Source organism: Parambassis ranga, chromosome 4 (genome assembly GCF_900634625.1).
Source record: "Parambassis ranga chromosome 4, fParRan2.1, whole genome shotgun sequence".
NCBI lineage: Eukaryota > Metazoa > Chordata > Actinopteri > Ambassidae > Parambassis > Parambassis ranga.
Window position 1 is genome coordinate 17,917,646 of NC_041025.1, and position 24,891 is coordinate 17,942,536.

Below are 24,891 nucleotides of genomic sequence, written 5' to 3' on the forward strand. Positions count from 1 at the left end.
TCCTGCAGCTTCTGCTGCATTAAAGATTATTATTTTTCATTAGGGCCCGAGCACAGCGCCACCTACTGGCAGCAGGAAATTTCTGTTGTTTGTTGTACGTCTCTGGAAGTGAGAGGAGAGCAGAGGAGAGAAGACAGCGATGACCCCGCAGATCGAAAGGTGTGCGAGGGCCCGCAATGCTGTCAGAATCAGAATCTTATTACTTTACTGAAGCATGCATAACTGAACATATTGCAGTAACTAAAAAGCTGGAGGCACAGCATGTGATGGTATCATATATATATATATATATATATTTAAAAATCTAAACTTGTAACCAAAGTTGTCAGATAAAGGTAAAAAATATAGAATTTATATATTATATATGTAATATATAATAATTTCCATCTGAAATAGAGTCAAGTAGCCCATGAAGTAATCAGAAAGTGCCTCAGTTTTGTTATATTGCACTGAGTTTAACACACTTTTAGGGGTGTAGGCTATTGTTTCCAATCATTTTATCATAATCTTTATTTATTTGATAAAATCACCTTAAAGAACCTTCAAGGGGGCGTTTCAACGTAAAAAGTGAAATGTTTTCAAGCATCTAGTTTGACAATTTTGTAAAACAAAACATTTATTTTTAGTTTACCTGACTGCAACACATTCTGCTGGCTGTGCCATTAACCAGACTAGGAAGAACAAGAGAACATGTGCAAATAGTTTATTTCACATTTCTATACTGTAGTGCTCATTTACATTAAGGTACTTTTCTCAAATGCTTTTTGTTTCTGTTACCACTAATAACATGTGGAGAAGACTATATTTAAATGACGTGTCCTTCCAGCAGCTCATACAAAACCGTAGATCTTGATTAAGGCAGAATTTTTAAAATGTGACATTTTATATCCCTTTAGAGATAATTTTATGTGTGTTGTCGTTTTCTCTCCCACACTGGCCTGATTCACTGCACTGTGAGTCACAGCAGGTGAGGGTGATGCACTGCTTTACTGGAGCACGCAGTCTGGAGAGAGAGGCTACAGTTTTTGGCAGCGGATGATGGAGGAATCCCCAAGGTGGAGCTGTGCTGCTGCATGACAGGCCAGAACACAGGAGGGAGGGCGAGCTCAGTGGACAGCAGCCCCACAACCGGCTGGTAAAGTGGGTGAGTGTAACGCTCCCCAGCCATGAAGGGGAAAATTGGAGGAGAGTGAAGTCTGAGGGGTTGCAGTGAAGTTTCAGAGTCCGAGTCCATGCTTTTATCCACATGAAGAGGAGGAGGAGGAGGAAGAGGGGGGATGCTGCTTTCACTGTGTGATGTGGAGATGTCCTGTTTGTCTCCACTCCTCGCTTCCTCCTGTCCCCCTTTACTGTGGTGCGGAGCCTCATCCAGACTGTGGTCTCTGGAGAGAGGGGGGCATCTCTGACCTTTACGAAACTTCGCCCTCCTGTTCTTGAACCACACCTGGTACGAGGAAGAGAGTAATATTCACACGTGCTTTCTCCACATTTAACCAGGAACTGCAGACACATAAAAGAAAACATGTGGGTGTTCGGTGTCAGGTGGAGCGTGCTCTCACCTGAATGCGAGCTTCGGGCAGGTTGATGCACACGGCCAGCCTCTCTCTCATGCCCACGTCTGGGTACTGTGTCTGCTGGAAGGCTTTCTCCAGAGCCTGAAGCTGTGATACTGTGAACGCCGTGCGGCTGCGGCGCTGCTTCTGCTGGTTGCCATAGCGAGCTTCCAGGATGAGCTCTGACAGGACGGACAGGAACAAAAAAAACGTCAGCTGCTGGATGTGAAGTTTAGAGGTATCTCCTCTAAACTTATTAGAGATGCTGAAAAGTTCCTAAACTGATCACATCACATCAGTCAACACAAAATACAGACATTTCTGGTTCAGTGCAAAATACTATTAGAGGGGTGAGCAGTTAAATTTAAGTCACAGTAGCATTGCAACACATAATGTGGTAGTGTTTGGATGTTGACAGGAGCAAGTGTAAAACCTTTTAGGTTTGTGCATGGGTGTATTATCTGTAAAACAATTGTAGTAAAATCTGGAAAGCTTTGTGGAAAAGCTGTAAGAAAGTCCTCATAAATCTAAGAGCAAACTGTCTAATCTTTCATTCTGTGTTTCTTTACCCACCAGCCAGCCTCTCCGCCACAGAGAGCGTGTGCACTGCGGGACCTGCTGCAGAGTAAGCGTGGTACTGCTCCGCCATCTGGTGGCGCAGGTCGAACAGCATGGAGCTGACACCGTGGATGGGATACACGCTGCCGGACGACCCGCAAAAATTCAAGGAGTTCATTCTGAATCTGAGCAAAGAACACAGAAAGATCTCTGTAAGTCTGTATTTAATATGTGAAGACATCTCAGGACAACTTCAGCTCTAATTTCACTTTTCAACACTTAAATGATGAGGAAAAAACTTAATTTTAAAACTTAAAAGTAACACGACATAAAGAGAGTTAAGATGAAGTTTCAATTAACCATTTACTGCCCACTACTCTGATCATAAAGGCGATATTATTATTATTATTATTATTATTAGATCTTCAGCCTGTATTTGCTGATGGAACCAGTATTTTGCAGTGAAACGTGGTTCACTGATGGACCCCCTTCATTCAGTATAACACAGAAATAACTCCCGCATTCAGCTCTGATGGAAAAATGAATAAAATCTCTTGTTCTTAGAGTGTCTTCGGTTGTTTACCTGAGGTCCAGGTCCGGAGCAGAAGATCCGGGTACGTTTCTGACGAGTTGTAGTCCAGTTGTAGTCGAGTTCTTTAGTCCAGTTTGGGCCTTATATCCAGGCACAGCAGCGCTCTTTGTCCTGGCAAGGAACTATTTCTCCGAAACCCATTCTCACCCACGACTATTTAAGAAGCATTTACCCAGGCTCCCCTCAGCCATTAGCCAATAGAAAGAAAGGTATTAGCCGGGATTAGGTGGGATGAGGGAAAAGAGGGGGGTTGCAAGGAGCTCAAGTTTTTGAAACTATTGAACTTGAGAGATTTATGCCAAGGATCCCCCTATAAGCGAGCGGTTCATTCCCTCCCGTTAAAACAATTAAAACAATGTGGTCGGCTAATCTCCGAGGCAGCACAGATTAAAATAACAGCCTTTGATTGTCCTCTCCTTCTCAGCCCTCTTTCTCCCATACCGCTGGTTTTGACAGTCTCCCCTCGGAGGGGGTTTTCTCTGAGGGTTTGTTTTGCTAACAGGCACCATATTTTGCCTATGAACTGTCACCATGTGAAGTTAATCTGAACCCCACTCAGCCACAACAATTTCTTAAGACCCAGCTGAGCTAAATTAGAAGTCTTCTCAGGGAAAGAAGAAAGCAGCAAATCACCACATAGAACAGAGCCCTCCAATATCACTTTATCATCTGGCACACCATCATTTCATTTTAGAATATTTCTGATGCTCTGTGGTAAAATAAATAAATATTTCAGTGCTGAACCGACGCAGTATTACCTCAGATGTGCATCAGAAATATTCAGGTTCACAAAGAATGCATCATTTTCCATTAAAATATGACACTTAACTGTTGTGGTGACATTTCTTTTGTCATTTATTCTTTTTTTTTTTTTGAAACAGAGCAGCAAACCAGCAAACCTGAACAACGATTCTATAATGCAGCTGCTTTGTCCTTTTATACGACTCCTGCACACTTCTAGCCACCAAACATAACCAGGATTTATTTCAACATTCTCTTATCACAAGCACAAGTGTGAGGTTTTAGACTTTTTAAAACTTTTCTCACAGAAGATCCATCAAGGGAATTATGCACCTGTTGTAATGACAATACTTTGACCAAGTTCTTTTACAAATAGTCTCAAAGGGGTTATTATAGTTCCTTGAAGACCCCACCCAGCCTTCATAAGATCCTCCATCAATTATACATCCTATTCTGTCAACACTATGAATAAATGTGGCACTCACAGAAAAACGGCGGCAGTCTGTCTAAAGCTGGATGGATGAATGAATGAAAACACAAGTTTCCTTGATTTTTATACAACATATAGTTCTGGCAAAATAACAAATATGTGCAATAACCTGAACGTGCACACATTCCTCTCCAACGAGGCCTACACCAAACAACAACAGCACAGAGGGACATATCTCTATATTGTTAGGAATGCGCATAGTATGATGACACATAAAGACGTAAAGCTCAGAGGGTAACATGACGTACAAACTTTGATTTAATATTACCTTTGTTGATAGAGAATAGTGACATCAGACTCATTGTGATGCAGTACAGAAGCCACAGGTACATTCCTGCATGGAAAGAACATAGTTCATGTTTGGTTGTTGATTTTCACAGATAAACAGGCGGGATGTTTTCACTGTTGCGTACTTATTGTCGACCAATAACCATGGTTCACTTCTTCTGTTCACATTCATGCACAATCAGCTGCTCAGACTTCCAAAATATGTGAAAATGTTTGTGCTCTTGTTTCCCCTAGCTTTTTTTTTTTACTCCTCTTTTCACTGTTCTTGGCTGTCAAGCTATATTAGTGTCCGATAGAAATAAGTCATTTAGAAGAGGCTCTGTCGGCCAGCCCCTCAGCCCCACTAAAAGCTCCAGGATTAGGTCCCAGAGGCCTTTGTCTCCACAGCCCGCAGGATTAGGAGAGATTTACTCTGAGGAGAGAAAAAAAGTAGTTATTTCATGGCACTTTCATGATGAAACCTGGCCAAAGCTGTGTTGGCTGGGGGGATTAGAGGCACACAAAGAGCGTGCTTGTGTGTGACCCTCCCCATCCCCTAGCCGCCATCACTGACTCACTCACCGCCCCCGGCCCCCCCCCCCCCCCCTTCAACTTCTCCAGATCATTTCCCCTTCTGCAGGCCAGCAGGGATCGTCGGGGTTCACCTCTTATCCATCAAGACTACCAGGGTTCACACCAAACCAGTAGTGGCCACTTCACTTCCCACAACAATAGTGACCTCTAAACAACATTATATTCCAGAAGTCCTTACAATAATCAGCAGGTCTCTGAATTCCAAATAAGAGACGGTGGGGGTTTGGTGGAGAAGGTCTAATCGCCAGGATAAAAGTATTTGAAGTGCAGAGGTAAATGAGAAGTTAGTGGATTTCTGTCCCTCCTGTAGTGTTTAAAACCGCTTAGAAGGAGTTATCCTGCTCTTAGAGGATCCACTTACACATGCATGGATTACAGTGAATAAAAGACAAAAGGCCGAGTCACATCACTGACAACAGTCTCACCGCTGAGCAGGTGTTATGCAGGTTTAATAACTGTTGTCACATAGCAGAGGGAATTACAGAGAGTCTACTGGAAGTTGGAAAAAAAACAACACACACAACTTGATGATGAAATCGTTTTTTTTTTTATTTTACTAAAACTTATGTGACTATATGTATTTTTTAAACAAATAAAACAAACTAAATATGTGAGACAAATAAATCAGACATTTGTCATGTTTGTTTTATTCACTAATTGACAAATTGGGTCTTGACTGGCATCAGGTTTCAGGCTCTGCACTGATATAAGTGGGGTTTTTTTGTCACTAAGTACTCATTGTTAGTGTCTCCTGTTTAACAGATGTTTTATAAAGCTGCTTAGTCTTTCTTTAATTACTTATCAATAGTGGAAATTTGTATTGACACCGACCTGTCAGAGCTGGACCTTTGTAGTTGTCAGTTATCTCAAAGGAAGGCCCCCTCAGACACCAACTGGATCGATCCAAACACACAATTGAGAGGCCTTCAGGGGCCGCGATGTTAGTCCTCGAGCATGTGGGACAGAAAAAGAGGGAGAGCAGGCAGAGGATCTAAAGACTTCTTCATAAGGGGAGGAATCGATAGGGCCCGCTGGCCTTTGACCTGAGGGAGACAGGGAGAGCAGCAGCAGCGGGTCAGTCGCTCGTCTTAAGCCCCTGTGAGTGTCAGGATCACGCTGTGAGGCCTGACACTGGCTATGACACACTCGGGGCTTAGAGTGACATTGACCTGACTGCAAATACACACAGACGCAAAGCTCAAACACACACACGGCGGTGGTCAGAGAGTGTAATGACAGGATCATTTTACTACAGTGAGGAGCAAACTTTTAAATGAACAGATTGATCTATTAGTCTGAGCTGCAAATGAAGAGGTGCTAAGTGAACTGGTTCTTATTAGCTTTAAATTATCTTCTTATTATATCCTTCGCAGCTCCTGGCAGCAGCTACACCAGCCGATCAATAAAACTGAGTACAGATCAGTCTCTTTAATTGGGACGAGAGTGGTATAGATTAAAGACGGACAGGCAGCTGTGGGCGTCCCCCAGGGGTCAAGGGCACCCACAGTGTGGGGGTGACCAACAGAGAGAATTCAACCCCAGTGATTAAACACACACCATTTGATGAGGAATGAAGTTAAGCAGGCGATCCAACTCAGCAAAGAGAGGAGGGGTGATCTAAGTATGTGTACACACATCCAAACCTTTGATGGAAGCAAGAACTGATGAAGACCAAACCAGAGGAGTCAGAGCACAGGGGTACACACAGCCACCACGGTGAGCCTCACACCACTCACAGCACCATTTTCACCATCACTGCACAAGGTCATTCTCACACCCATCTGGTTACATACTGGAACTCATGGTCAGCATCATATAAGTGATACTGAAGGCAGCACTTTCATCAATACAGGTCACCTAAGGGATGCTACAATTCTGTGACTATTACCAGTATTCTATTATTATTATTATTATTCTAAGGAGGAATGTTTCGAGCGTGGGCTTCATCGTGCTCAGCATTAGGCACTGACGTGAGATACCACAGCAGAGATCATGTCACTTTTCTGGTAAATAATAACACAAGTTGTGTGATTTGGAAATTAGACGGGGCCCTACTTTGACAGGGGTGCATCCTAACCAGATACCTGAACCATCTCATCTGGAGCAGTGACTCTATTCCAAATTCCTCAAAGAAGCTCAAGCCCGTCACCCTATCTCTACAGGACAGTCCAGCCACACTGCCATAGAAACTCATTCCCACTGCTTGCATATGTGCTCTCTTCTTTAGGTGATTCTTTAGCTGTAAGGCCCACAGCTCGTGGCCATAGGTTAGGGTCCAGTAGAGCAGGAGTAGAGCCTGCCACTCAAACAGCGGCAAACTGTTTCAGTGAGAGTCTCAGATTGATGAAGCCAGCAGGACCACGAAGGTACAAGATCCTGTGGCCCCCAAACTGGATTCCTTGCGCTCCTTGGCTGCACCAAGACATTATTTTCAATAAACTATAAACAGAATTGGTGACAACCAACGACCGCCATGACCCATGCCCCCTCTGGGGCCCTCACCAGGGTAAGGACCGGCTCCAGTGGAACCTTCATCATTCTTCTTAAACCTGAGATTCAACTATCAGCTGATCTATCAACTGTTTTCTCCAGCACCACTGCACAGGCCTTACTGGGAAAACTGAGGAGGCTGAGGTGTGAAAATAACTGCCCTCAATGCTATAAATTAAATGTCTTCACACTGAAATTTCAACAGAAGCTTAAACAAGTTCATTTTTATATTTTGGTTTCTAATTGCTTCACTAATCTGTTCAGTACCAGTAGTGTGTTTCTTTGCTCTGGCAGAGATAATGCAGCCCTCCATCTCCCAGCATGTGGTCAGTTTCGGGGCCCCGGCCTGCAGCTTCCCCCTCGTGACCCCCGCTAGTCAAAGGTGATCACAGGGGAGAGAAAGAGAGAGGCACTGATCGAATTTGATAATGAAGACGACCCCTCTAAGCTGCTTTACTCCACATGTTCGAAATCTCTGGAACACTCAATAAACACTAGGAAGCCCCCCTCCATGTCACTGGAACATTGTGTAGGTATTGATCCCAGCTAACTGGCTCTTTTAATACCTGGGGTCTGTGGCCCGGCCTGGGGAAATGCATACTGACATGTGAAGAAAGGATGGGCCTCTCAGTTTAGCATTTCTCTCCTATTTTTTTTTTTTTTTTACAATTTACACATCTGCTGAAGAAAGGAGAATTTACACCAGCTGCACCTGCTGTTAAAGGGACATATAGGCAGCAAGAGGCCCAAAAAAAGCTGTCACACTGTCAAAAACTATTTGTGCAGCAGGGTTGGAAGAAGCACGCACATCTATCTCTGAACTAAAAGAAGCAATAAAGACTCTGCAGACACCAGTTCAAAAGGAGCTGTGCTTCACGTTTTGGGATATGCAGGTGAACAGATGTATTATTGTGGTGGGATTTAATCTTAATTTAATGCAGGAATTTAGTAGATTAAGTCTTTTCAATTTTATTCTACAGACTTATTAATTGAATTTACTACTTGATAAATGTTACATTTATTTTTGTTTTGTTTTAAACAGGATCAGCAAGCAGCAAGAAAGTTAGACTCTCCAAAATGTTCTCAATATATATATATTTGAGACTGGTTTGAAATGTTTCTGCTGAACTTTAGTCTTAGATCTGGAAGTTGAGGCTTTGAGTTCATGGTCTGTTGTCTGCTGGTTGTTATAGGCCAGATTCTAAGCGTGGGATGGGCTTGTAGTTAACATCTGCCGTCTGGTGACACCTGGGCCCAGTGTCTTGGGCCTAAATTGGCTTTGCTGTTACTTCTCCTCCCTCTCTCTCTCCCTCCAACAGGAGCCTGATGAGACTATAGATCTCCTAGATTATTCTGTTCTGTTTTATACACCATATAACACCAGCACACACACCACTGCACAGCTTACATACAAGCTGCTTACAGTAGTAACCAGGCTGTGACAGTAAACAAAGTAAAATAACCTGATGCTTAATGAGTACCGATAACTTTTATTGAAGTGTCCCTATGATACCAGAGTACTTTTCCTTAGGTTTGGAATGTGACACTTTCACTTAAAACTTTAAATTGTGGTATTACTGCTTTTACTTAGATAAACAATCTTCCTTTCTTTTTCCTTCCTTTGAGATCCACACTGATGTGACTGCATCAAATGGGTTTTTTTGTCTCTGTACAACAAGGGCGTAGTTCTAGCATGGACAGAGGGTACATGTCCCCACCAATAATTTGACCTTTTATAAAATAACAGCTTCTCATTGGGTGCAGGAAGGGTTAAATTCTGTTGGAATCTTAGGTCCCCACCTATGTCAAAACCAAATCTACACCCTTGCTGTACAACCATGATGACAATCTCCTGTTCAAACACATTGCAAAGGGACTGAACCAGTTTGAGACCAGTAGACTGTGGTTATAAAAGGATGCATATGCTAAGCAGGTGTTCCCTATAAATCTTATTGAGGGTTATAAAGCACGGTCCTATGAGGGTGTATTAATATGTCAAGACAGAGCAGCATTTTCTTTTAACTAATACATTTTAATAGAAAAAGATAAACAACCAAGTCATTTCTGACATAAAACAGCACAGGTTAGCAGATAAATGATGATGTAATTAATTGACCCACAACACTGAAGCTAAATAACTCTTTCTTTATGGAGGAATAACATGTCAGATCTGCTGTCACACAGTCCCACAGGTTTTATTTCATGCAGTGCATGTGACATAAAGGACAGCGGTGGTTATTTTCCATCAACTACACTGAACAAAGGCGGAGACTTTACTGCTGTGGGTCTTTTGTATAATCAAGTATTTTAGGATTTGTCATGTTTAAAAGCCAACCGACAGAATATTAACAAAATAAGAGCCTCTACATAAACAAAGAGTGTCAGTGACAACGTGTGCAATGTGAAAAAAACACAAGTGCATTTTATATAGCTCTGTCTGACAGACTAAGACTTCAATGCACTTCAGTGTAACTAAGAAGAAGTAATGTGTTTTGTCATTAGAAGTCAACGCATCATAACACACATGAGGTACTCAGACTTGGGCCCTATACAACAAGAGCATCTCTATAGTGCAATTTTGGCTGAAGACACAGCCTGGCATATTAATAATAACTGTTCAATTCAGACAATGCCCCTGGTGTCCTACAGACAGCTGTTACTCATGAACAAGTGTGAGACCTTTGAAAAGACACCGTTCAAAATAAACAGAAATATGTATTAACTAACATTATTTTGCACTGAAGTATCAATAAGGAAATGAAAATACTATTATTATTGTTATATAGGCTCCTATTGCTTTGAAGGGGCTCACAGCTCTTCTCTGTAGATACAGCAGTCATTAACAAAACTAAGCTCTTCTCTGGCTTTTTCTGCTGTAACCTGAACCATTGAACTCTAACCTGCAGGTGCAGGCCTTCTGAGAGTCTGTGTCTCCCTGCAAATGGCAGGGAGTCGCACTGGGGAAAGCAGAAAAGGGGGTTCGAGGTCATCTTTTGACCTTTGCGTCCTCCTTGATCCTCCAAAACATCAGCTCCATGCAGGCGCACGCATCTTCGCTCGAGTCGTGGCCCTCCACTGGAGACATGACAAAATATTCAGCATGTTACATCCCTTAGAACAGACAGTTTGGCTGAAAGAAAAAATTAGACTGTAGACATATTTCCTGAAACCCTGACACCTACAGCACCACATTTCTGGTGGCTCATATATATTGGAACAATGAGTGTTGTTTGAATGCCAAACAAGTTAAGTTTCAAAATTTAGGAACCTGACTGTAAATTACCCACATGCAACTTTAACTGTATCATACTAGTGACAAACATCCACATCCATCACCATAGAAGGAGGGGTGTCTGGATGAACTTGATAAATAATAATAAAAAATTATAGATTTTAATTAACTGGTAATAAATGTTATAGCTGGAGTAAAGACGCATGTGCACATAAATAAGGCCAGTCCACTTTAAACAAATTACACAATATTAAAAATCAATCCCCACTCAGAGAGAAAGCTGAGGCTGCACTTCACTGCTGGTCAATGACCAAAGCTTTGAGCTGCTGCAGTGTTGGAAACAGTTTCCACAGTGACATCTGCTGGTGACACGGTCACAATGCAGTCACACATCATTACACGACATTAGCAGCAAACACAACATACACACAACAAGCTTCCCACACATTCACACACACTCCAACATTTCTACAATGGCTTTATACCTGTTCACTTTCATTTCACTGGATTCTGCTGGATCCATGACATAACTTATATTTTTTTAAGGACATTTTTGTCTTTTATTACTTAATAGAACTTGACTGTGATGTAGATCTGCAGCTACAGCGCACCCATTAACCTTATTACGGCTTTACATTTGACACCATAACAGCTCCCAGTTTCCTGAGTTCTCTCACCGTTGTCCTGGATGATGCGTTTGAGGTGGTCGGCCATCAGATTCTTCAAGGCACGTTTGTAGGGCAAACCAAGGCGGTGAGGAAACACGATGGCCGTGTCAACAACTGAACTGTGGATGAGCTGCAAGATGAAAAAGACGGTGATACATTAATCATATTTTGACTTTATAAAAGAAATACCACCACTGACTTATCAATCGCCCATCACATTAGGCTCATTAGAGCGTCACAAAAACGATGACACGTGAGTTCATGAAAGTTAAAAATGTACTGTATTGTGTTTAATATATAAATCTGTGCCTCAGGTGTTGCAGGTGTCTCTACAGCGACGCTCACCTTCAGAGCGAGGAGGTCGCTCTCCAGACTGTGTCCTATTAGTATGGATTCAGCACTGAACATACTGAGCAGCACGGCCTGAACATCTCTCAGAGAGATGGTGGTGTTCTCCAAGTCCTCCTCTGTTACACCTGAAAATCTGTCACACACACAAGATATTCACTGTTATTACTAGAAAGAACTTAGAGTAGAAAAAGCTGCAGTAATGTCCTTTTAACTAGCCTGTCTGGATAACAACAACAGTTTAGCAAACCGATTAAACGCAATCATGAACAGAAGGCCGAACGTCTTGCATAGTGAAGTTGCAGACAGATGAGCCACTCACCGTGTGTTGTAGTCGACCACTTTGCTTTCAGGTTTGACAAACGTGTCGTAGACAACTTTCAACTCAGAGTCGATGACCGTCACCCTCGTCAGCTCCAGACCCTGCTTTGTGTAACACTGTTTTCAATAGTAAGGGGAAAAAAACAAGTAAATGTAACATTGAATAACACACACAAAGATAGATCATTTAAGATCGTTGGTACACCTAGATTACAGCATTTCAACATTTCAAAACTCATCTGTCTCACCATCTCACAGTCCAAAGCAAAGACACCTGCATTTCCATCTGGTGGCAGAGGTTTGCTGAACGTTGAGACGTAGCCGTCCACTGACTCTTTCCGCCCATCCTGAACATGTTGCTATGGGAACATGAAATGTTTTCAGTCAGAAGAAGAAGACTTTTAAATCATGAGCGAAGGTGATTAACTGCTGATTTTCTTAATTGCAGAATAAGTTGAAGTAGTGTAGCGTCACATGCAAAAAGCTCCATTAGAATCGAAACGTTGCATGGTGGGCCTGGTCTTTTTCTTCACATTACTCAAAAGGAAACAATCTTTTTGTGTTGTTGTTTCATGCTGTGCTAAGTTCAGATGATACCTTGGATATCTGGCATCCTGGAGTGCCCACTCCTGCCATGCAGCAGCTGTAGCTGGTTTCCCAGCCTCCAGCAACTGACAGAGACACAGAGAGAAAGGACGGCAGTGAATCCATATGTATCTAAGTGTTATTTTTAAAACCATTCACACTAAGTAAATGTTGATATACCTTTATGTCTTCGTAAACGACCCCAGTGGAAGCTACATTCCTCTTTCCGCACACAGCTGCCGTTGACATTAATCTTATACTCGGCGCCACACCGACAGCATATCTTGTTGAAGGCTGTAAAAACACAATGAAGCTCTTCAACTGAAAATTACCAATATAATAATACATTACTAATTAGTGATGAGCGAGGAGCGTGAGGTTACTTACGGTCTGTGATGACCTTTTTCTCTGGGAGGTTGTAAATGATGGCCTTTCCAGACGCCTCTGGGTTTGTTCTTGGGTATCCGTGCTCCTGCAGCTGCTCCTCTGTCATCATGTACGCCTTCAGCTTCCTGTACAGCGTGGCTCCTGTCGAGAGAGAGAAACGTGTAATTAATGTTGCCTTCCTGTACTATGATGTGCCTGAACCGACTGACACAAGTTGAGAATAAAGGCTTTACATGGAATTAGCTACAAAACAATGTAAATGTTACAGAGCTGGTCTCAATGTTTGCTCACAGATATTAATGAATGATCAGCATTGGTTCAATATTTCTGTGATTTTGTTTTTGTTGTTTCTTTGTCTGTGCTACACCCTGAAGCGATTACTACTAAATAAAACAAACAGATATAACTGCATTGTTGCTAAATTGACCGACCCACTGAAATATTTGGTTTAGTTTTAAATTAATGATAATAACAGTAAATGTGAACTGCTGTAAAATGTTGTGTGTGATACTTTCACTTATTAAATTATGAGGATTTTTTCCTGCTACTCCTTTTGAACACGTCCCCTCAGATGTCTGGTCATGGGATAGGTAGTTAGTCATAAACAGGATCTGGAGGTTGTCACAAGGCTGTTTGAACAGCTTCCCTGTTACTATGAAATTGCCTGAACACGTCACAGAGTAAACAAACATCCACATCCAGACTTGTCTGTTCCCTTCTTGGTTTTTAATCAGAGGTAAAATCTGCATTTCTTTGGTAACTGAAGAAAAAAAGAACGAGGTAAAAATGAAAGTGCTGAGTTCTAGGGAAAGAGAACCAAAAGCTTTTTTAATCCCTAACGTGATCATAGACGATGCACAGAAAACATTTTTTCCTCACCGCTGAGTTTCTCCTCATGTTGTTTCCCCATCCTGTTGACAGTGAAGCTTGTTGTAGCCGCAAGGCGACCTCCCAGAACTTCCTCATGAGACTGTGGCCTCCTCTTTTTAGCTATAAGCCCCGGACCCTCTGCAAAAAACACACACAGACGAGAGAAAACTTACCACAGCATTCAGAATCTGCACATCTGCTTCAATGTATATAGTGTAAATTGTCACCATGCCTGAACATAATGTACAATAACAACCAGTAATGAAGTCACTTATCATCACAAACATTCATTCTACTTGTAATTAATTATATTTATTTTTTAGATTTTTGCTATTTTTCCTCATACAATGTGTGTTTCTGTCCTTGCTGCTTTGGGGGACTAATAAAGGATCATCTTATCTTACTACTGTATGTAAACAAAAACACTGAACATGCTGCTGTGACTGAGGTGACGTACTGGTGACAGGTGACGGACAGGAGCTGCTCTTGTCCCGCAGCTTTTTCAGTGTGTTGACAGCTACACTGAGGTAGATGTTCTTGCTGTTACTGCGATCATACACCAGCTTCTCCTCATCAAGGCCCTGAAACAACAACAGCGCTTCTGTCACTGATAAAAAATGTCTTCAATAGAAGGACAACTGAGAAACCCAACAAAAAAGCTGCTTGGTGTGCATCTGTCACTCATACTGTACCATCTGGAAGGCGGCGTCCTCTGATGGGCAAAATTTCAAACATTCATCAATGAAAACGTTGAGGTAGCGCTGACGGATGTTGGTGGGAATTTTGGCCCCATACTCAGTGGGAATGATGGGCCGCTTCATTGTAGAGCTCTGAAAAGGTTCAAACAGATTAAGCCAACAAATGAAGCTAAAGTTTGCGCATTGAGATTTGTACAAAATAACCAACATAACAGAATACAGAAAATTGTGGATACCTTCAGAGTGGGTGTGTGCGCCACCCTCTTCTGCGTGGCAGTAGTCATCGTCTTGGACAAAATGCCAGCTGTGGTTTGGGCTTTAACGCTCTGATGGGCCTGACTGGGGGATAACACTCGACTGACAGCTGGTTTAGCATCTGCAGGACCTGTTTAAAGACACATATGTACCTTTAGCCTTTACCTGGCAAAGAAAGACGTTTGGCACGAGTACATGTACGGTACATGAGGCATTTATACTCGTTTTGGAGGATGCCATCTGCGGGTTAGGACGGTGCGCTATTCTCTTCTTTTCTCCAGAAATGCTGGGGCTTGAGCTCTGCGAGGCAGCTTTGACTGAAGCAGAGAGCTGAGCAGCTTGCTGCTGTGCCAGCTGCATACGCTGGTAGCAGACCTCCTGGGCGGTGGGTCTCCTATACGACCAAGCCACTGACTTAGAAGGTGCATCAGTCTGAAAAATTAAACAGGACGTTTTATTGAAAATCAAATGAACTGGCAACTATCGGGTACACAAGCTAATTTACATATTAAGTACCTTTCTATACATATTTACACAACCTCATGTGCTGCATGTATGTCAGGCACTTATGGTCACTTGACTTCTTTATATATTTATACAACATACTGACCCACAGACGCTGGCTAGATTACAGGTTACTCTGCTGAGTAATTAACTTCCACCCCTGTAGCTGTAACAGCTGCTTGTTTACTGTCAGATCAGGCTGACTGGAAAACCCCTACAGCCTTCAACTCCATTTCTCATGTGGTGTTTTTATGCTACTTCCTTGTTTGTTGTAATGCTCCCTGAAGTCCCACCTAAACTGAAAGGTAACATGTCACACCAGGTTCTGAGGGGATTTTCCGTCACCTTCTGCCATCCGAGTTACACAACCAACCATTTACCATTTCCTTTCCAACTTATTTTGTACATTCACTTATTTTCATAGTGTTCCCTACCTCTAGCATATTTGTATGAAAATGAACTAATACTTCCTCTGGACATGTTTTATAGATTTTTACATAGAAGAACCTGGGTTGCTTCCTGGCTGGTCTATGAAAACACATCATTTTGGAGTGAAATACTGTGCAAAACAAACATCACACTGGTGCTTTGTCAGGTAAACAGAGAGTGGAATCAGCTCCACACACAGTGACTAAGTTCATTCCTGACTGTGGAAAAAGAAACTCAAAGTGACACACTTACACTTCCTTTGGCAAAATGGGAGACTCTCTTCTTTTGACCAGGGAAGAGAGTGGTTAAAGTGCTCTCTGTGCTTTGCTCCTCCTCTAAATCCCTACAGGGCTGTGAGGGCACAACATTGCAAGCTCATTAAAATTCCAAATTCATAGTGACATTGCAAGTATATGACTCAAGTGACAGAATCAGTATCTATCTAGTAAATTAAAAAATAAGCAGTACCTGCTTAGCTTGCCTTCCTCTGTCTTCCATCTTGACATCTTTGGATTCATTGAAGATCCTTAAACACTCCTCCATGGGATCAGAGTCGAAGTCTAAATCATCCTGGAAACCGGTGAGGTCGATTCTGACGCTGTCAATCTCCTCCCTGCCCAATCTGCTGCACTGCACAGCCTCGTCGTCAGAAGAAGATGGAGTCTGCTCTGACGCTTTCCTCTTGTTCAGACGCCCCCTCTTTACAGCATCAACCGATTTCCTCACAAGTACTTCCTCAACATCATCGTCTAAATCCACCTCCATGGGTTCTGCCTCGTCTGGACTCTCGTCTCCAAACAGATCAGCGTGGCTCAGATTCAGACTTTGCCTTTTCTCCTCAAGTCTCTTACCGTTTGATAAGCTGCTGTTTTGCTTCACTTTATCTTTGCTGTTTGCTGGACTTCCTTTACTGCTACTAGAACTGCTTTTGCTAATTTTCTTTATGTCTTTGTCTCTTTTACTATCAAGTTTACCGTTGTTGTGTTGGTGGGCTTTATACCTGCTGTGTTCTTTTTCTCTGTGTGATGATTTGAGTTTCTTGCTTGCACCATTTTTTAAATCTCTGTCTTGTCTGTTCGAGTCCGTTCGAAGAGATTTGATCTTACCATCACTTCTCTTTTCATCTCTGCCTTCTTTTTGAACTTTATCTGATGTCTTAACCTTTATTATGTTTTTCCCATGATCTTCCTTTCCATGACTCTTGTTCTCCTTCTTTGCCGAGTCCTGGTTTAAGCCTTTGTCTCTACTGCTGCTGCTGCTACTTTTACTACTAGATGATTTGTTTTTGTCCTTTTCAAGTTTATGTATTTTTGTGGGTCTGCCACTTTTATCATGACTAGTTTGACTAGCCATCTTCTTTTTCTCTATGCTGTCCTTTCGATGGGCATCTGAGTCTTGTAACAACTCCCGTTTAGTTCCCTGTGTCAGTGCACTTGGCAAACTTTCAGTCCTCTCTCTCTTCCCACACACTTCTCCAGCTGACCCACTGTTGCCTTTTCTCTGCTGGAGATTACTAAGTGAGGTGGGTCGATACTCTGTTCCTGAGCTCTCCTCGTCAGATTCAGAGTAAGTATATTTCTTTGTGTCTACAGTCTGCTCCTGTGGTTTTTTCACAGCAACAACACCCTCCTCATCAGACACATCAGACCCTAGTAATCTGTGCGCCTTGCTGCTCTCTGTCCTAACAGGGTAGGCACCCTCATCCTTCTTGCTTTTCACTGCAATACCAGCTGAATAATTGGACAATGGGTCATACTCCATGTCCGTAGAGGGTTTGGAACTGTCCACAGTATATTTGCACATAGTAGAGGTTGTGCTGTTTGAATACTTTGGAGTAGAAGAGGGGGGTTGGGGTGTGTGTGTCTGAGTTGAGGGCTTTTTCACCGAAGTAGGAACATATTCCATGGAATTACTGTTGTGTTCCTGATTGTCCAAATCCAAGGTGTACTTGCTGCAGCCAGGGGTGGGATTATACCCTGCTGATGAGATCTGATAACTCCCAGGGTCATAAGCCAAGTGTGAACCTGCTGCTTTACTTTTAACAGCATCAGATGAAGACAAACCCTCGCTGGGATTGTATGGTTCATCTCCAATCCGCGACAGCTTCCTCTTTTCCCTCTCCACCTCGCTGCGGACCTCCTCAATGGCCTTGTTGACCAGTTCCAAAGCACCACTGATGTCTCCTGAAGCACCTGGCTTTCCATTCTGCTGCTCCTGGGGTCTCACTACCTCAGGATTGAAGGGGTCATAACCTTGTTCTGTAGGGATACAACACAAGTGTTAGAAACTTAAAAAAATGCAACTCAAGAGGCATTTATAAGCTTTTAAATAGAGATGCACTACTCAGGTCAGACTAGGGTTGGGCGATATTGGCAAAAAAATTAATCATGATTAGTTGTGGCATTTAGCCGATAACGATTAATTTGACGATTAATTGATGACAATTGCACTGACATATTTTCGACTCTAAACCGCCACATTGTTAAGTTAACTCCTTCATTCTAACAGGTTAAGCTGGTGAGTAGTGATTAGGCACAAACCAGCCATGTTTGAAATATTTATTGATAACAGATGCACAGATAACAGATAACTGCTTGAAAATAATAATGAAACAAACATTTAAAGTAACTTTGCCCTTCAAAAGCAGGACAAATAAGAAAAAAGTCACATCAGTGATTATTTCAAGTTAAAAAAATGTGTCTGTGAAAATTAACCTCTGACTGGAATATGTCACACACTAGTGCATGTTTTCACTCATACTGTAGAACAGCAGAAGAAAAACAAACAAACCGGACAATATATAAAGAATATTTATATGTATGTCTGTGCACATCAACATGCATTACGTCCTTCCAGCTCTTAGTTTGGTCGTAAGGAGCACAATGACTAAACGTATCACGGATTCTCGGCTGAGTGGAATTCTTTCCAATATCTGCTGGAGGAGACTTCGCTGTTGTAATGTTTTCCTGTCTTGCTGTGGAGTCCGTAAATAAAGATCGAGAGGCAGCGTCTCTCTCAGTTCATTCCTTTGATACGCGCAAACATTCGGTTACTATGGCAACAACCAGCGCTCCACGCTTCACCCTACTGTACTACAGTTGTAGCCGGTGTTCGGTGACAGTTTCCTGACGATTAATTGCACACAATACGATTTTGCACAAGCCTAAGTCAGACCAAGTTTTGATGTGATGTATCGGCACAATAACAAAATCTAACCAAAACCACAGTTCAATACAGCAGGAGGTTGCTATGAGTCTATGGTCTGGTGCATCCCAACCTTTGATAACATCTCAAGCTCCTGCTCAATATAGGCTCTAAAGTTGAAAACAGTGCAACAAAAGTAAAACACCTGATAAGAGACATATGATTAAGTGCACCTGTGATTTCCAATTAGCCTAATTGCATAAGCAGGTCATTTAATGGCATGAAGTGACCACCAGAAGTTTCCACTCCACCAATCCACCCATACATGCCAAGAGAAGTGGGGAAAAGGAATTGAAAAATGAGATTAGATAAAGACAAAAAAAGAGATCTGCTACAAATCAGCAGAAACAATTACAGATAAAGCTAATCTACTAAAAATGATGGCGCTGAGTTTCTGTGAAGGCTCAGACAGTGCACAGGACAATGTATAATCTTGACTTCTATGGACGCTGTCCAAGAAAAAAAACGTCCCTTGCTCTTTGACACTGCAAATTGCAAACATGAAAAAGAAGCCTGACGAATTCTTACTGAGAACAGACCAAAACATATTTAGACTACTTCTGAACTACTGCGGTGACAACACGGTTCTGATAGTGAAATACAGAGATGTTAGCAGTGATGGCCTGTGATACCAAAGTGACAACGTGACTCCTGGTCTATGAAAGCTTGGCAAAAGAAAACAACTACAGGATGATGATAATACCAAGCACACTGTCAAATCCACACAAGAGCTTTTAAAGAAACAACAGTGTGAACAGTGATAACTAAGTATGTCACTCTGATCTGAACAGAAAGGTGAAAGAGAACTCAGAGCATCACTCCAAAAGCGTACAGCAGCTCGTCCAGTGTATGCAGAGGCTCCAAAGAAGGCGAATGTGTAATGGAAGTGTATCTCCCATCTACGTCCAGGAGGACCTTGGACTTATGATTTATCAAAACAGTGACTGTGATACAATTCTTACTCACTTGTAAGCTGTTGAGTGAGAGAGTGGGAGCAGACAGTTCTTTGGTGATCTGAACCCCAGTCAGAGTTACTTTCAGTGTATAGCTTGTGAATGTATACATAATTTTCTTTGTCCTAATATAAGCATGAATTCATCTCTCATTGATCCTTTCCTCTGTCTTACCCCTCTTCTTTCATCTTTCTACATAATCAGTTTCAAGAAGGATCCTCAGCCAATTTGTTTCTCCAGTTGTTACTCTGCTGCTTTACTGTTAGCTCTGTGGGTTCAGTGAGCTGCAGTATCTGAACATTATTACCAATTTCTCGCCCTTCTGAGATCATTTAGGGATGGTTGTTAGAAACTGCACCACAGCAGCCACTCTGACATGTCACAATGAGCAGCAGGTGTAGTAATGATGGCTGCATTCCAGTTAGGATGAAGTCCCGCATTTGTGCATCCCGGTTCACCGTTTTGACTTTGTGACACTTGATGGAATGGGACCATCATTAATACACCTGCGGTCTCTCTGGTACCAGCCAAAAATATCTTCCGTAGAAATATGAGCTGTCCCGTTAACAGGAACCGAAAGTCACTTCACACAGGTTTTGGTTTTGTTTGGCAGTATTCACACATTTTCAGCCCTGTGGTCCACTCCATCAACACAGCGGCTGAGACGTTAAATATTTACATTTTCTGTTTGACAAAATAACACCAAGCACCTTTCTGTGAGGAGTGGAGGTCTCTTTGTTTTTTAACGTCTGCCGCTGATCCGTAGGACGATCGTCTCTGCTGGCTGTGCCTGAAGTGACAGTACGGTCTGTTACACCCATTTCTGCTGCCTTTGCCTTCGCTGTACTCCGCGTAAAACGGACAGTCAATCCCTCGGAAGAAGCCGGTGGATCTTAACATTATCCCCAGATGTTCCTCTCATGCCCGCAAGAACACCGTCGGCCTTTATTTTCGCGTAGTTTTTTGTCGTTCTGCAAAATCTCGTGGGAGCGAAGAAACAATAACAACGTCCCTACGGCGCCATGTTGGATTGGTCAGGGGGAGGCAGATCTCGCGAGAAACTACGCTGGACTCGTTGGATGACGTCAGCGACAGCGGTGAGACGTTAACGGTCGGTGTAGAAAAAAATAACGAAAAAAGTATTATTGATTTACCGAAACTAAACCGGTAACATATACGGATCAAAGTTTATCAGACATTTAAACGCCACGTGAGTATTTTTATTTCGTTAATACGTAGTCGCCGGGCAGTTAAATTTGTCTTGCTATAAACTAATTTCCTTTCGCACTTTGGTTTGCCTCCTCACCTTAAACGCATCATCGATGATAATAAAGCTAGTATCAACACCCGGTGGGCGCTTTATAACACTGATGTGGAAGCCAAGAAGGACAGACACGTGTTTAAGCATTTTATTTTACGGGGATTCAGAGAAGAAACAATGAGACAGACACCTTTTTAATGTTTTTATTATTTATGCTCACAGGTAACGTAAAGTTAAATGCTACAGGTTTAGCTCTTAAATTGAGAAATAACTTGTTTTTTGCAGGGTTAGCTGAGAAAATGCAAACCACAGTTGCTGTCTAATAACTACGGATTTAAAGACAGACTTCAAACTCCCACGCTATTCATTCAAATCAGTTCACCGGCTTCAGTTATAACACTTTGATAGTCATACATTAATTCTTATAGTAGGTTTATGTTACTGCGAATTAACTCAATTTATAACTGGTCCTTAAACCTACCTTCAACCCCTCTGGCAAACTTCAGTCTAACAGGTGTACAGGGTTTTTGTGTCTCACACACACATCTGGTCTAATTGAGGTAATTTCCGGGCATCCTGCTCAGATGCGCAGGACGTGTAATCAGTCACGTAAATGACTGAACGTTTTTTTTCTTTATTTCCTGCACAGACTCCTGTTGTATATTCCAGTCCACACGGTGGCGATAATGCATCCTTAAACTGGTTTGCTTTAAGTGAAAGTGGCTGCTACAAGAAAAGAATATTTGCTGATACCGAGGTTAGAATAATGATTATATTTTATAATATAAAGCAACAAATGGGTTAAAGGCAAAATTATTTAGGTCTAATATCCAACACAATGTGTCAAAAAATATAAATATTCTAAAAAGTAAATAGATAGAATAGACTATGCAAACACACTGATAGATCAAAGCAGCAAAACATTCCTTTTTTTTCTAAACACTGCATTCAGTATAGAGCAAGAATTCATTTTACACTCACATTTAACATGCTGGGTGCATCCCATGACTTGACATCCCATGATCCACAGCTCAGTCCAGGTCGATCCACCCTTGCGCTTGTTTTTATGCAACGTGTCACTCAAGAAAAGACTTTTTCCTCCTTATTTATTGACCGAAGCTTCAGACTACTGTATCTTCATTAGTGAATCATAACTAACGGTTATTTCCTGGTGGTGAGATTCTTTGTGATTTGGGGGGGAAGTGTCCAGCAGAGGGAGACACACACTTGCAGCACGTTCTCATCTATCACACACATTCCCTGGACATTGTACAGAAAACACACTGCTGTTGCATCATTTAATTTCCTCCAGCACTGTGACGTTTGAAAGGCTGAAATAGAAGTTATGCAACTGACAGATGTGTGTTTTGAACTCTGATGGAAACAAGGTACGTCCTGTGCAAGAAATGTAAATATAAAGGTATGGCAGGCACAAATAAAGTTAGTCTGTACATCAACAGTAGAGATGAAAGAGTCAGTAGATTGGTCTGCTGTTTATAGGTTACCTGGTGCCAATGACTGAAAGACAGATGATGCTGATATTTGAGGTTTTTTGTTGTATTGATTTTATGGTAAATGTTAAGAGAGATGAAAACAAAGGTAACCTCAGCAAAGCAGTTTAGTCACTAGATCCCCAAAACATTATTCTTATTCTTTTTTCATCTTCATGTTGACATGTATTTTGAACAAGCCCAGCTTGTATTTCTCAAGACAAAAATTCAGCCCACACAGCAGATTTTAGCCAGAGACCAGATAAAATCCTGCCTTGCAGAAGTGTTGAAATCATACCCTGCTGTTCAGTTAATTCAGCAGAAATCATTTTGTATCTTCAGGGAGATCATGAGGTGGCACATTGGCGCTGCAGCTCTTGCAGCAGGTTGCATCAGTCTTTTCAGATTAGGCCTCTCTTAGCTGCCATGAAGAGCGCCCCCACAGACAGCCTCAGCATGACTAATGCAAGGTGAAACCACCATCATATTACAGTGTGTGCAAGGACACAACTGAGCTCATATTTACCATCAACCAAGGACACATGTGACATAGCCAGCTCACCTATCAGGGAGAGTTACTGATAGAGGGATTTACAGCACAGGAATCAGATGAAATAGCTTCAGCCTTGGCCAAAAAGATAAGCATGCCAGTTAATGTGAAACTAGCGATATAAGAGAGGGCACATGTCAGGAACAGTACAGTTGTTTACATGCTAGCTGGTCTGGCTTTAGGGTAGACATAAAAACAGTAGAGGAGAGAATGTAGTTCAAAGCATTTTATTGCGTTTTTTTAGAAAAACAATACAAAATTCTGTAGCAACTGTCATATTGTTGCCATAGGTGAACTGCAATCATTCACATGGTACAGTAAAGTGCTTGTTTTAACTCAAAATATTTTTTGTCTTAAGGATGTATTCATTTCAAATTTCTTCCCATGAACACAATGGGCTTGGGGGGGTTGTATCAGACAGTGTTAAAATCGTGTGTCAACTCGAGGATAATGCTTGAGGACTGGATCAGTACAGGCAGAATATCCCCACACCGTGTCCATGAAACGGGATCATTTATAAAACATTTGATCAATGTTGCTGGATTGTAAATGATTTTGCCTGTGGGCTACATTCAGATTGTGGGGAGGCTGATGATACTGTCCATTTAAATGAATGACTGAGTTTTAACACTTGCTTACTTCAAAAATGACATACAATATAAAAAATTGAGAGACTGAAGATATCGTTTGTCCCCTCTCCCCCAGTAAAAGGCAGTCCAAAAAGCTACTGCCCGTTGACAGAAAGTAGAAATGGTCATGACCAAGAAAACTCTTTACTATACCAGTCAGGATATTAGAGTATGGCCACAGTCTGTGCGTTTCTGAGTATCCAACCCTATCAAAAAGTAGGGAAAAACTTGTGTGATGCTTCAAAGGGAGAAAAAGGCAGAATACTGAACTGTATAGGTGTTTTTTTCAAAAACCCAAGATTGCCTTAATCATTAGCTTAATGCTTTGAGATTACCGATAGCAAAGTAGTTTCCAAAATGGAGAAGAAACAGCTGCATACACAAATTCAAGTAAGTCTTATTATAAGACATAAAACCCCATAGATGCATCTGTAGAAAGGTATTTTAGAACTATTACAGTGTCCTATTATCAGCATAATGTGTCCTTTGACACCATTTCCAGAGTACCGTCGCTGCAGTGCTGGCAACAGGACATGGACAATCAGAAGTTCCCCACTTCTCACTGCTAGGTGATGGATCATATGTTCAACTTCAAGACTTGAACCCTCTTTGGTGAAATGGCTACAGTGCTGTGAGACCTCATCACCAGTCCATTACCTGTCAGTTTCAGAATGAGTTTTAACTTAATCTGAACAATGAAAAAAAAAAAAGATTATTGCCAACTCTTACACATAAAAAAATAAAACTTAAAAACTCGCCTTCACTGGGCATGAACGCTCCAGATCAACTAAACAAACTCTTCCGTCTCACCTCATACACCACATACTCCGAACTTTTAAAAACACAAACATTAAAAAAAAAAAAAAAAAAAGAATAAAGGAAAATATCTGGTGTTTCACCTGAACTTAACAGCACCTGCATGGAAATCACCATATAGAAAATAAAAGCTTATCAACAGCCATACAAAAAAGGGGGGGAAAAAAAAAAAAAAAAAAAAATCAGTGTGGCACATTGACATGGAGTTTTCAAACATGAAAAATAAAGTAAACTTAATACAGCTAAATGTCTGTGTAGTATTTTTTTTGTTTCTTTTTGTGGAATGTTTTTCCTTTTTTTTAATGTTCAAAAAAAAAAAAATCTCATCTGCTTCTTATTCATTATGAAAGTTTGTAATGAGGAAGGGATGCGTCTCGTTAAAGAGAAAACAATGGTGACACCTTCA

At 41.7% G+C, this 24,891-nt stretch overlaps 2 protein-coding genes across 2 annotated transcripts; both read right to left on the reverse strand.

Annotated features, from left to right (window-relative positions):
• Positions 1 to 958: 958 nt before the first annotated feature.
• Positions 959 to 2,289, reverse strand: dmbx2 (diencephalon/mesencephalon homeobox 2). Its single transcript, XM_028403947.1, has 3 exons — positions 2,127 to 2,289; positions 1,560 to 1,735; positions 959 to 1,444 (listed from the first exon to the last, which is right to left on the reverse strand). The coding sequence occupies exons 1-3, from the start codon at positions 2,287 to 2,289 to the stop codon at positions 959 to 961; spliced, it is 825 nt and encodes a 274-aa protein (XP_028259748.1).
• Positions 2,290 to 9,346: 7,057 nt separating this feature from the next.
• rexo1 (REX1, RNA exonuclease 1 homolog) lies at positions 9,347 to 20,762 on the reverse strand. The gene is made up of 16 exons (XM_028404369.1): positions 20,450 to 20,762; positions 16,051 to 17,840; positions 15,835 to 15,933; positions 14,871 to 15,081; positions 14,631 to 14,779; positions 14,389 to 14,526; positions 14,154 to 14,277; positions 13,706 to 13,834; positions 12,827 to 12,967; positions 12,620 to 12,733; positions 12,452 to 12,525; positions 12,103 to 12,213; positions 11,856 to 11,971; positions 11,531 to 11,669; positions 11,195 to 11,315; positions 9,347 to 10,360 (listed from the first exon to the last, which is right to left on the reverse strand). The coding sequence occupies exons 1-16, from the start codon at positions 20,637 to 20,639 to the stop codon at positions 10,272 to 10,274; spliced, it is 3,735 nt and encodes a 1,244-aa protein (XP_028260170.1). The 5' UTR covers positions 20,640 to 20,762; the 3' UTR covers positions 9,347 to 10,271.
• Positions 20,763 to 24,891: the final 4,129 nt, after the last annotated feature.

Bases quoted from the DNA above. Each gene is read 5' to 3' on its own strand.
- dmbx2 (XM_028403947.1), bottom strand. From the start codon at position 2,289: ATGAACTCCTTGAATTTTTGCGGGTCGTCCGGCAGCGTGTATCCCATC. The intron at 1,736-2,126 runs GTGGGTAAAGAA...CCGTCCTGTCAG, and splicing joins TGTGGCGGAGAGGCTGGCTG to AGCTCATCCTGGAAGCTCGC. The intron at 1,445-1,559 runs GTGAGAGCACGC...TCCTCGTACCAG, and splicing joins TGCCCGAAGCTCGCATTCAG to GTGTGGTTCAAGAACAGGAG.
- rexo1 (XM_028404369.1), bottom strand. From the start codon at position 20,639: ATGTTAAGATCCACCGGCTTCTTCCGAGGGATTGACTGTCCGTTTTAC. The intron at 15,934-16,050 runs GTACTGCTTATT...GTGCCCTCACAG, and splicing joins GAGGAAGGCAAGCTAAGCAG to CCCTGTAGGGATTTAGAGGA. The intron at 15,082-15,834 runs GTAAGTGTGTCA...TTAATTTTTCAG, and splicing joins CCCATTTTGCCAAAGGAAGT to ACTGATGCACCTTCTAAGTC.